General features: G+C 40.9%; 1 protein-coding gene across 2 annotated transcripts in view; it reads right to left on the reverse strand.

Moving 5' to 3' along the window:
- Window positions 1-12,320, reverse strand: part of DENND2B (DENN domain containing 2B) — a 180,156-nt gene that overhangs the window by 88,965 nt on the left and 78,871 nt on the right. For both annotated transcript variants that reach the window (XM_074585905.1, XM_074585906.1), the window contains one exon: window positions 10,865-10,969. In XM_074585905.1, coding sequence (XP_074442006.1) covers window positions 10,865-10,944 — 80 coding nt within the window. In that variant the 5' untranslated portion in view covers window positions 10,945-10,969. The remainder of the gene's footprint in view (window positions 1-10,864; window positions 10,970-12,320) is intronic.

The raw sequence follows: 12,320 nt of genomic DNA on the forward strand, positions 1-12,320 counted from the left end.
AGTGTTCAAGGCCAGGCTGGATGGGGTTTTGAGAAGCCTGGTTGAGTGGGAGGTGTCCCTGCCCATGGCAGCGGCATTGGAACTAGAGGATCTTGAAGGTCTCTTCCAACCTAAACCATTCTGTGATTCTATGAAAACAGAAATAATCTCAGAGTGCTTGCTGTGAACCGTGACAAAAGCTTTGAAAAAGCCACATCTAACACAACAGATAAAGACAGATGACCCCGAAGTCCTATGCATAGCTAAAGTATACAGGCACACTTTTGCAAGTCCTTGGCTCTGTGCTTATAGTGACACTACTGAATCAAGAGTTGTTGCTCTCCTATGGGGGGCTCTGCCTCAGACATTTTGCTGACACATTCTCTTGCTCGAAGTCTCCTAGGTACTATGGGCATTTTTGCACACATCTACTGTAATAATATGGATGGCACCTGAGCATTTCCATTAGCTCCTATTTTTCTGCTTGCAGGAAATTGCTTACAGTTTCATTTGCTTTTAAATGCCATTTGCTATTAATGTTCCTCAAGTGTGAATATGAGGGTGACGCTCAGTGTGGAGACTAAATCAAGCACTTAGCTAATTCCCAGTTTCTGTACACAATATTACCTAGTGAATAGTTATTATGCTATTTAGAGGATAAAGTCTGTGAAAAAAATGTGAGGATGCTATGTCAATGCACTTCTTACTTTGGCTTTCTGGACAAACTGTTTTTTTCCAATCAGAGAAGAAACACACAACAATTCTTTCACTTATCTTTATTTCATTATGCTTGGATCTTCCTTTCAATCTTACTCTTCACAAATTCTGCTATGTCTTCTTTTAATTTTCTGTTCTGCTCAAGTGAAAAATATCTTTTTAGGATAACCAAACAGTGCAGGAAACTGGTAAGAGAACACAGACTCTTTCATTTCTAAACCACTGGTTCAAATCCAGACTGATTAGGGCACAGAACAGAAATTGTTCTCCCATACTGATGGCTTTTCAGCAGCTCAAGTGTAAAGAGATGGGTGTCTTAGACCAGTTCCTAATGGACAGATATTCACAGCACATGAAACATCATTAGTAATGCTCATGACTTGTATCTTTGTTGCCCTTTTCAGTGAGCTTGCCAGTGTGTTCCTGCACCAGAGGGCAATAGATTTTCATTCCTAACAACATCCTCCAGAAAAATTGAAATATTTGCATTACGATGTAAAAATGTTTTTCACATGAATTCTATGCTATATCCCCTGCAGACTTCTGTATCACTTCTTATCACTACCCGAAAAACAAATTCACGTAAGACTCCTGCTCTGATTTTCTGCTGCTGCATTCATAGGGACTCCCGTTAAGTGTTTTAGAAAATATCTCGCTCCTTGTTTTTATTTACTACATTTCAGTGCAGTAAAAGCACTAGGAAGACATCAGAAATATTTCCAGAATCATGCCATTTTAATAGTTTGCTGCAAAAAATATAAACGGTTTAGTTGAGGTCTTATTGCTACTGAGTACACTAATGAAATTTAGCGATTAAACAAATAATGCAGTGTTAGTCTAAGCAGTTTTTGTACTGGAACAGAACACAGTTCCATTAAAAATGCCACTTTTAAGTCTAACCTGTTAACTACAACTCTCAGCTTTTTAAAAGACCCTCCCCACAGCAGAGGTGAGCAGTCCCGGCCCTGACTCATCTGCTGCCCAGCAGGGAGAGGCAGGGAGACATCCAGAGCAAATTAGCTGAACTCACACCACTAGCCTCTTGGTGCTCTAACAAAGTCCACAGGGGCTGCTCTGACTGGGAGAACTTGGAGCTGTTTAGCCCACAAGTGATGGAGCAAAAGAAGCTTTTATTTTCAAATGTACAAACTGAAGACTTGGCTCCATGCTTCAGGCATACGTTGCTCACTCTCCTTTCCAACCTGGTCTCACTCCTCCCACACCAGAGTCCCTCGAAAACAAGAACTTGTACATCCAAATATGCATGAAATGGCAACCACTAACCTACCAAACCATGCACGAATGTCCCTGAAGTTGTGCAAAACCATCAACCACTTCTAGACCCATTCATCACCTTCTCTCTAGCTGTTTTATGCACCTACACCTGCGTGTACACCTCCTCCAGAGAAAGGCTTTCACTGAGAAACACCACTCTTGGTTGGTTGTTTTGGTGAGCGTTTCAGCACACGGTTGAGGCAGCAGCAAACACACCAGCATTTTTTCCCACAGCATATCATTATAACACAAATTGAAGTGGCATCCAAACATCCCACTAGACTTTCTATTAAGCATGGATGGGAACATCATCCACACAGAAAATGTTATCCAAGTGTGAAGGATAGTATAGCTATCTGTAACTAAGGTTTTATGGAGATTCCTTTCAACCACGCAATTAACTGTAGAGCGCAGGCAGAGAGCACCTTTCACCTGTAATTGAAATGCAACCATCCACAAAAGGGAAAGAAACAGCTTTTCTATCACTCACAGCAACACTGTCCACATACTTAGCAAAGAAAGAGTAAGAGATGAGAGAGAGTACTTTATCATAATCGTGCTAAGACAATGGCAGTCACACATAATTATTCGTGGGAAAACTGTACACATTAGAGTTTCAAATAAGACCAAAACCTCGTTGTTTTAGAACAACACAGGGAGCTGAAGATGCATCCTTTGATTGCTTTCTTCATGATGCTCTCCATTCAGAAAACTCAGGACATGTAATAAATATAGTCTTTAAATTTATATTTACATGAAATACATAAATACAAAAAAATTATCATGCCATTCTAGTAATATTTTTTTTAGAGTAGGATCAGGGCTCCGTTGTGGTGGATGCAGTTATCTCCCTCACCACGCTCTGTCACGGTAACGGCAAGGGAGCTGCTCCATGTCACCTGCCTTATCTACCCCCAAGGCATCCAGCCCTGGACTTGGACATGGCTCTTTTGCATTAGTTGTGAGATAATTCGTTTGTCAGTGCAGGCATACTGGACCACATCTGGATGAATGTCCTAACAATAAATTTGGACAGTGCCTACAGTTTAACACAGGGGTGAAGGGCACTGGTTTTGTTTGTTTTTTTTTCTTTTATTAGGGGTGGGAAGTTACAATAGCAGAAAGATTGAAATTATATGAATTAAATTAAAATCATATTGTTACGTATCAGGTAACAGCAAGCAAAAGACACTAGAAGTTGCATTCATGAACTGGTCTCTCTAAACGAGAGAAAAATACTGCACGGGCATTGCCTTTCTGAAGACAACCGTTGTCCTACAGACAGGTTTTTCTCCTGACAAAAGATAGCCTTTGAAATGAAAAATTTACTGTGGAAAGGGAAGCGAATAGACCACTCCCAGGACAAGCCAGCAGAGCAAACAACTGCCTCTGCTACCCATACTCCAGCACGGACAGTAGCATAGCACTGCTTAACTCCAACACCAGACATATCTGCACATCCTTTTATTTAAGAATCTCCATGTCTCAATTCCTAAGGCAAAATATTTCTAGTCCTCTGCCCAGGCCACAACCACATAATAATTTCTTCAAATGAAACAAAGTATTCCAGCTGGCTTTACTAATGTGGACCAATAATTAATTTTACTTAAAAATAAATAAATTAATCTATTTGCTGTAAAACTGAATTAATTTGGCTTGACTGGGACCGATTTTGGAAGCGATTGTACATCTCAGTTTTTTAGGGCTGAAACACAGACATTAAGTCTTCCTGTAACTAAGATTTTTCTTGAAGCTCTTATTGTTTATGCCTTTGTCAGAGAAATGCAGTAATAAAGCACAAGACCTTGATGTACACATGAAGTAGCTGAGCATGAGTAGTAGTGCGTGATGGGGACAGGTATCCAACCCTAAACAATACTTCTCCTAGTAACCAACCCAAGCACTGCTTCTCCTACACAGCCTAGCTTTGCTGTGTTCTGTCATGCTCAAACATCAAGACATTAAAACAAACAAGAGAGGCTTTATTTGCTTATGCAAACAGGTTCCCAAAAGAAAGAATCAGGGTGGATACTGGAAATAGAATACAAGAATGATGCTCCAGGACTCTGATGGCTCTGCCAGCAGTGCAAATCAGTCCTCCACAGCCTTGCACCTCTGGCAGTCATCCGTAACGCCCCAAAGCAAGAAGCAAGCATAGAACACATGCAAAGACCGGTTGTTCCAAAAGAGGAGCATCTGGCCTCCCCTCTACATGGCTGATGATGGCTCCGCAGAAGACAAGGCCATGGGGAAGCAGGTCCAGATCTGGCCTCTGGTTTATCTAGCGGCAAGTGAACACACCAGCCTGAAGAGTCTTCCCTCTGAATTTCCAACAATGATTTTACCTATCAATAACAACAGCAACCAATCCCAGACTCATGATAAAGCTGGACATAACACTACCCCATGGACTCACTTGGTTAGGAAATTAAGTCATTATTTTCTTCGATTTTTAAAGAATTAAAACAATTCAGCCGAAACTCCTTAGGTACCTCTAGAGTCTTATTAGTCAAGTTAGTCATTGTGGCTTATGTGGTGCATCTCCATTGCCTTCACTGGAGGTAAGCTAGCTCCTGACAATTAAAACTCTGTCCCACTAACCTAAATTCTGAAGAAGTTCTGAGCCAGAAAGCCAGTGTAAACATCTCTCAGTGCATGTTAGACTAATGGGGCTGACAAATTGTCAGTGACAGCAGGAACGGCCTCACACACTGCTGGGAGATAAAACCAAAGCCTATTTTTAAAGTTTGTGGGTACCCAGCTCAGTTCTTCCCAGGCTAGGAGAGAGATGCAACTCAGAGATCAGATTTCAGTTTTAATCAAGCAAAAGTATATTTGATCGAAAGATCTAACTAAAAGTATTTAGAAAGGAGAAATTTTATGAGGGTTATTAGACTAGGAATTTAACAACTTGCAACTTTTTGATCACAGCTATTTGCAGACGCAATCCTCTGCTAGGACAAATTTCTGATGCCTTGCTACATGACCCACTGACATCAGCACCCTCAGTTTATCGTGTCATTCAATCACGATTGCTCAGCCGGAAAACATTCTCCAATTCGGTGAGGACAACACCTTTCCTGTGTAGACTGGGTAGAGATACAACAGCCCACATCACAAAATCCAGTCCATGCCAAAATTCACATGACTCCGGTGACGTAGTTTTCCTCAGATGAACAGCTACATAGCCCTTTTGGGCAACCAGAACCAAGATTGGTTTCTGCTTTAGCTGCCTTCCCAAATCAAGCCCAGTGACATTAAATTAAAAAGATGTTTGTTCTAGATCATTAGGGCAGTCCCGCTATATATAATACTCTAGTCACCTTGCTAGTAAAACACTTGCTTGCAGCAAATTTGATTTTTGTTCACTGTAAATGGTATTACAAATGTGCTTAAGCTTTCAAAATCTCACTCCTAAGTCTCATTTGTGAAACTCATATGCAGACATTTTAGATGTGCTTTACATGGGATAGACTTTGTACTGTTCTGTAAGAAAATAGAGTACAATCACCTTGCTTTTCAAGAAATTGAGAACAACTGTACGGACATTATTCTCAGATATCTGGTAAAGTGCGTGTATTGCTTAATTAATCAAAATATCTTCCTTTTGTCTACATTAAGTATTCCATTTGCAAAAACATATATTAATGTGTATTATTTTTTTTGCAGATTAACAGAAATGTAGACAAAAGCTATTCATTGAGAAAGGACATCAAATCAATGTCTAAGTAATCCTGCTTGCAGGGGTATATTCTGTGCTTACAGCAGATAATTTATTTTAAAATCCTGTCCTATAGTAAAAATGTGTCTAATAATATTTATTCTATTTCTCATTCCAACACTGCCTGTATCAGGACAGCACACCTGGCAGGAGCACAAGTCTACTATTTCCAGCTCTGCATCCAGCTTACAAGGTGGGACTCATAGGTCAGGCACAGCCTGCACCACAGAAAATGTTGGAGGTAAAGGGAAATTCCACCACTTAGTCACAAATACATTGGAAGGAGTCTGTATCTCCAAATTCTGAAATTACTTATGCCTCATGCAATACCCTCAGATAAAAAACTGTAAATCTATGGGCCCCTCTAAAAACAAACACTTGCCATGTTTGTTTAGTTCCTGTCTAGTAGTATACTACAGCAGGTGAGACGGCTCAAGTTAAGTATATAAAATATGCCTTGATTTCCCAAGTTAAAAGATGGTATATCAGCCAGAGGTGAAGACATCAGTAATGATTTACAGAAGCTAAATAGCCACACTTACTCTAAATATTGTTCAGCTCTGGACTGGCACTTATCACATCTAGCATCTCAAACTAAGTTGCAATTTTAAGATATAATGATAAGTTAATGCATAATTATTTTGTTCAGACTGTTATTCTCCTTTTCTCTGTTAGACTAAACAGGCTACAAGTTTGAAACCTATATTTTGTTAAATAGAGTGTGACCTCATAAACATAATTATAGGCCCATTTTAATACGGTATAGAGTTGAAGTGATATTTTTTAAGTCAAATGGAGCTAGTAGTGCCGTTTCTACATTTGCCTTTGCACCAGAGCAAGCACAAGATTAGGACAAATACTTCATAAATTAATTATACTTTACAATTAATAAAGTTTCTCCATGAAACACAAAGACTCCAGATAAATATTAAATTATTTGCTAAGGGAAAGCAAGCCACATCGTGGGGAGAGAGCTACAAACACTGCTTTGCCTTTTCTTTGAATTCTGTTCTCTTAAGGTTTCCTCAGAGTTACACTGATCCTTTTAAGTATGGTGCAACTAAACCACATAGTCATTTGATGCAAAAGGGTCCCACACTAGTTGCAAGCACGCTATGGGCTCCTTTGTCTCCTGTTGAAAAGTTAATACGATTTCACAGAGCTGCTTCCTGCCAGAATTGCTAAGAAATTGCTTTCAGCTACGTATAAGGTGCTTTCCTAACCTCCTGTTCCTTGGCATTCGCCTCTGTGACTCACAAGGAAAGATTAAAGTTGTGTCCTTGAAGTTCACTGAAAGCCAGAAAGTCTCGTTTCATAAGTATAACAAATCTTTTGCAAACTGTCTAATACTTGCTTCCTAGAATTGACTCTTATTCCAAACAGCATCAGAATGTCCCCACTGGATTGCGCCAAAAAGCAGCACTAGCCCAGGCTCTGTCACTGACCATGACAGTTAGCAGGTGCCTGGAGAAGGAGTAAGAACAAGATGAACACATGGTGCTACTTGACCAGCTAAACAGTCAAAGGTCTAAAGACTTGTTGACTCAAAGGTTTTGAACTTCTGTGGATAAAAGCTTCAGTAGGTTTGTCTTCCATTAATTTTTCTGATTGCAACATCTCATAGCAGTAAGTTCCATGGTTTAAAGACATGCTGCAGAGAAGTACGACCTTTTCAACTTATTTTCAAACTCTCGTCTTCTGGTTTCATTTGATTCACCTTAGTTGTTAAATGAAAAGAGATTTTTTTTTCCCCTATTTACCATCTCTGTTCCATATATCATTTCAGGCACTTCTATTACCCCTTCTTCCCCTCCACTCCTTTCCTTTCCAAGATGAAGAGTCCCAGTCAATCTGTTCTTGCCTTGTAGTGAAAATGTTCCAATACCTTTGACCACCCTTGTCACCTACTACAACATTTTACTATTCAGAGCACAGTCAAGTTTGTCTCACCTAAGACACACAAAAACGTTCATTTGTAACAAGTGGTGAATGAACCTCAGAAAGAATCTATTAGTGTGGATGTTTAGTTAAATCACTGAATTTTCTTCTGATCCAAAGGTTTTCCCCTCCTGTGCTCACAGCAGAAACCTGTGAATCCCACAACCATTTTCTCAGTTGAGACTCACAGTCATTCTCCCAAATAACCTGAGTGAGGTTGTATCTCAGTCTCTCCCTCTTCCTCATTTCTGAAACTGCCATTAGTACAGCTGCAGTGGGAAAAGGCTGCGGTGCCTCATGCCAGTGACTCATAGAATCATAGGGTTGGAAGGGACCTCTGGAGATCATCTAGTCCAACCCCACTACCAGAACAGGGTCACCTAGAGCAGGTTACACAGGAACGCGTCCAGGCGGGTTTTGACTGTCTCCAGAGGTGGAGACTCCACCACCTCTCTGGGCAGCCTGTTCCAGTGCTCTGCCACCCTCAAAGTAAAGAAGTTCCTCCTCATGTTTAGGTGGAACTTCCTATGCTCAAGTTTGTGCCCATTACCTCTTGACCTGTCCCCGGGCACCACTGAAAAGAGCCTGGCCCCATCCTCCTGACACCCACCCTTAAAGTATTTATAAGTGTTGATAAGGTCCCCCCTCAGCCGTCTTTTTTCCAGACTGAAGAGACCCAAATCCCTCAGTCTTTCTTCATAAGAGAGATGTTCGAGTCCCCTAATCATCTTGGTAGCTCACTGCTGCACCCTCTCCAGCAGTTCCCTGTCCCTCTTGAACCGGGGAGCCCAGAACTGGACAAAGTACTCCAGGTGCGGCCTCACCAAGGCAGGGTAGAGGGGGAGGATGACCTCCCTTGACCTGCTGGCCACACTCTTTTTGATGCACCCCAGGATGCCGTTGGCCTTTTTGGCCACAACGGCACATTGCTGGCTCATGGTCATCCTGTTGTCCACCAGGACTCCCAGGTCTCTTTCCACAGAGCTGCTCTCCAGCAGGTCAGCCCCCAACCTGTACTGGTGCATGGGGTTATTCCTCCCCAGGGGCAGCACCCTACACTTGCCCTTGTTGAATTTCATAAGGTTCCTCTCTGCCCAGATCTCCAACCTGTCCAGGTCTCTCTGTATGGTGGCACAGCCTTCTGGTGTGTCAGCCACCCCACCCAGCTTGGTGTCATCAGCAAACTCGCTGAGGGTGCACTCTATCCCGTCATCCAGGTCATTGATGAATATATTGAAGAGGACTGGACCCAGTACTGACCCCTGGGGAACACCACTCGTCACTGACCTCCAACTAGACTCTGTGCCCCTAATCACAACCCTCTGAGCTCTGTCTTTCAACCAGTTATCTATCCACCTCACTGTCCATTCATCTAGCCCACTCTTCCTAAGCTTCCCTATGAGGATGCTGTGGGAGACCATGTCAAACGCCTTGTTTAAGTCAAGGTAGACCACATCTACCACCTTCCCCTCATCTATCCATCCAGTCATGCCATCATAGAAGGCTATCAGATTAGTCAGACATGGATCTGACATGGATCAGACATGGATCCACAGCTCCAGTGATGACCAAAGCAATCTTTGTTACTGCAAGAATCTTGATGCTTGCAAAGCATGCAGCAGTATAGATGTTTACTTGCAGGCACCTCCTTTCCACTGAAGACTTTTACAATTAAAATTTAAATCCATTTATGGATTTATGAGGATCTGATTCACAACCCAAATAATTAGAAAGACTTCTATATATTGTACTGACCTTTGCATCTGACTGAAAAGGAATCACAAACGGTTGAATGAGATCGTGACCCTATGTCACTGAAACACACCTTGCATCTTGCAACATTAAACCCCACCAAAACTATGACTGACAAGAAAATAATATTAAAAAGATGTTTTAGCCACCAGGAGACTAATACACCTGTGTTATACCAGTATCAGCACTTGCTGAAACCCTACTCCCACAAATTATAGAGAAAGCACATTTGCAGATTTCCAAATCTCCAGTCAAATCCCATACTAAACAGAGACAATGACTGTTCGGTTTAAGTGGATCTTTGAACATGTTTGCAATAAATCCTGCAAGCCTTAAACTTTTATTATGCCAGCACTTACTCTGCTGATTTACAGTCTGACTAAAATGAAGAATCCTCATGGTTGACTCAAATAACATCTCTTACAGGGTGTCATAAAGACAGGTGAAGAAGATTACATAAAGCAAAATAATGGATGGAGAACTGGTGCATGACAACCTATTCATCTCCTCGCTTGTCACGCAAGTGAAACTCAAAGATTTTTCTTAGCTTCAGGTCCATACTTGTACTTAAAAAACTTTTCCTGACAAATTCTAATCAAAACAGATGGTGACGATAAAGAAAGACAGTTAACTTGACAGTTATTATCCAATAACTTAGTATCCCACAGTACTTTCTAAGCTATTCAGAATGGAAAAGATTTTAAAACAAAAGAGTAGGTCCAAAGTTTGCTAAAGTCTAGACCCAAGTTCCCAGCACCAATCTGTCTGCACTGATGGAAGGATGATAAAGAACTTGAGAATGCCAGATATCATTAGGGATATCTGGTTTTAATACCCACATATGAAAATACCTCTAGAAATTCCTCTAGCTACCCTCCCCACCCCCCTTTATTTTACGTTTTTGCTGTTTTATTCTAAGAGATGCCCAATACACATAGTAACAAACTGGGAAGCATACAAAGATATCAAGTCCATTTCTGCTGAGTTTTAACACAGCATAATATGCCTAATAAAAGACAATAAGAGATGAGCCCTGTACTTTACCTTCAGCCCTTTCACATTTGCTGCCTGACCTGCAACAGGAGGCAGTTTCTGCCCGCTGTCTGTCAAGGCAGATACAGCAGAGAAAATTTGCCAGAAACCAATACAAAACACAACCTGAAGGTTGCTAAAGGATAAAAGTCAACATGCAGTCATATGGCCAAGAAATTTAGTTAAAACCTCCTGAGGCCTACACAGTGCCTTTCACACAGGTCCTTCCTTGCAATCACTTTCATCATAACTAGATGGCGAGCAGCAATAGCACGACAGAAATATGCCAGAAGCAGACCTTTTTTCATATTTCAGTTCCTCCAACTTTTCTCAGCCAAGCAAAACTCTCTCTGTGTCAGAATAGAGGTTGCTTACCTTTGAACAGAGATTTTGTTCCAAACACAGACAAACCTTTCTCAGAATCTACAAGCCCTGCAGTTCACCACTTACCTATCCAGAGTGTCCTGAGGCACTTTACTCCCTCCAGCTCTGCTGTTGACACTGGCATTCTTGTTGGCAGTCATGGTCATTTCTGCTTTCTAGAAGTGTGGATATCTGTGAGAAGAAAAGTCAATTAAGCTTCAAGAAGCCCAAATGACAATTAACCTTCAAGACTGCTAGAAGTACTATGCTGAGTAAAGGCAGAACTCTGGGCTGCTTTTCATTCTGTAAAATGCAATCAGTCTAGTTATGATCCTGAAAAACTAAACCCTACCTCTCTATCGCTGCTCTTTCACATCCACAGACAAGTTTATCAGAGCCCAGTGCTATAAAAGGAGATATCTTATTGGAATTAAGTGTATTCTTCGGGTTCTGGCATGTGTGATGAACAGAGCTTGATACCCAGTTCACAAAATATCACAGGTTTGGTGTGGTTCTTCTATCCATCAGTATATGTGGAGAACCTAGTAACCGCAGTGTGTGATACTTGCAACTACCATAGCTATGACTGGCATTCTGGACACACAAAAGCTATTCCAAAGAACAAAGAAAGTTTTATCAATTTTAAAGTGCAGCTTTATTATGGAAATATTTTCTAATAGTGAAATATATTCAGTAGCAAATATGTTGAATATAATTTTCAAATCTGCTTGTGACACGAAAATATCTACAAATGGTTTTCTCTGTTTGTCCCAATATTCTGTAAGTAAAATTGTCTTAGGACACTTTTAAGATCTCAGGTAATATAAAGAATTGTTAGTAATTCCTATTTATTTCCTAGTAATTTGGTAACAACCCAAAACCTGCAAATTTAATTTCAGCCATGGTAAAACACACGTATATCCAGTTAAGCGCCCAAAAGATGGGCATAACTTCTGTAATGTTGCTGCATACTGGCAAAGAAACAGCCCAGTACCATGATTTATTTTGCCTTCATGCCATTATCTTAATAGGAACGTCATGCTGCAACCGAAGGGAGAATATTTATTATATATATGGATATCAGCCAGGACGTAATCCCAAGGATGCAAAAGTGGTAACCTCTAACATCATACCCCTCTGTTGACTATATCCCATCCCATGTTTCTCTGGTATAGCACAGCTCTTAGTGGCAATTTCCTCTGTCATTGAGAAATCACTTGATTTCCACTTGAGAAATACTTTGCAAAACAAGGGAGAAATGTATTTTCATATCATAAGATTACTAAAACGCCAGCTGAGTCCCTTGTGAAAGAAACAGGACAGTATTTATTCCACATGATGCTACAGGAGTTATTTATCAAGAATCCTGTGGCTCTGCTGGCACGTGCTCTGGATGGTTTCTGAGATGCTCCTTAGTTTACAGGCTAAAATATCCACGATGGTTTGCAGCACTGCCACCCGGGGTCTGACCAGAACTACCAATTTTTATGACCATTAATGGCATAGCTAATGCAAAAATAAGGAGTATTACAAAACTTCTTGT

This window comes from Larus michahellis, chromosome 4 (assembly GCF_964199755.1).
Source record: "Larus michahellis chromosome 4, bLarMic1.1, whole genome shotgun sequence".
Lineage (NCBI taxonomy): Eukaryota > Metazoa > Chordata > Aves > Charadriiformes > Laridae > Larus > Larus michahellis.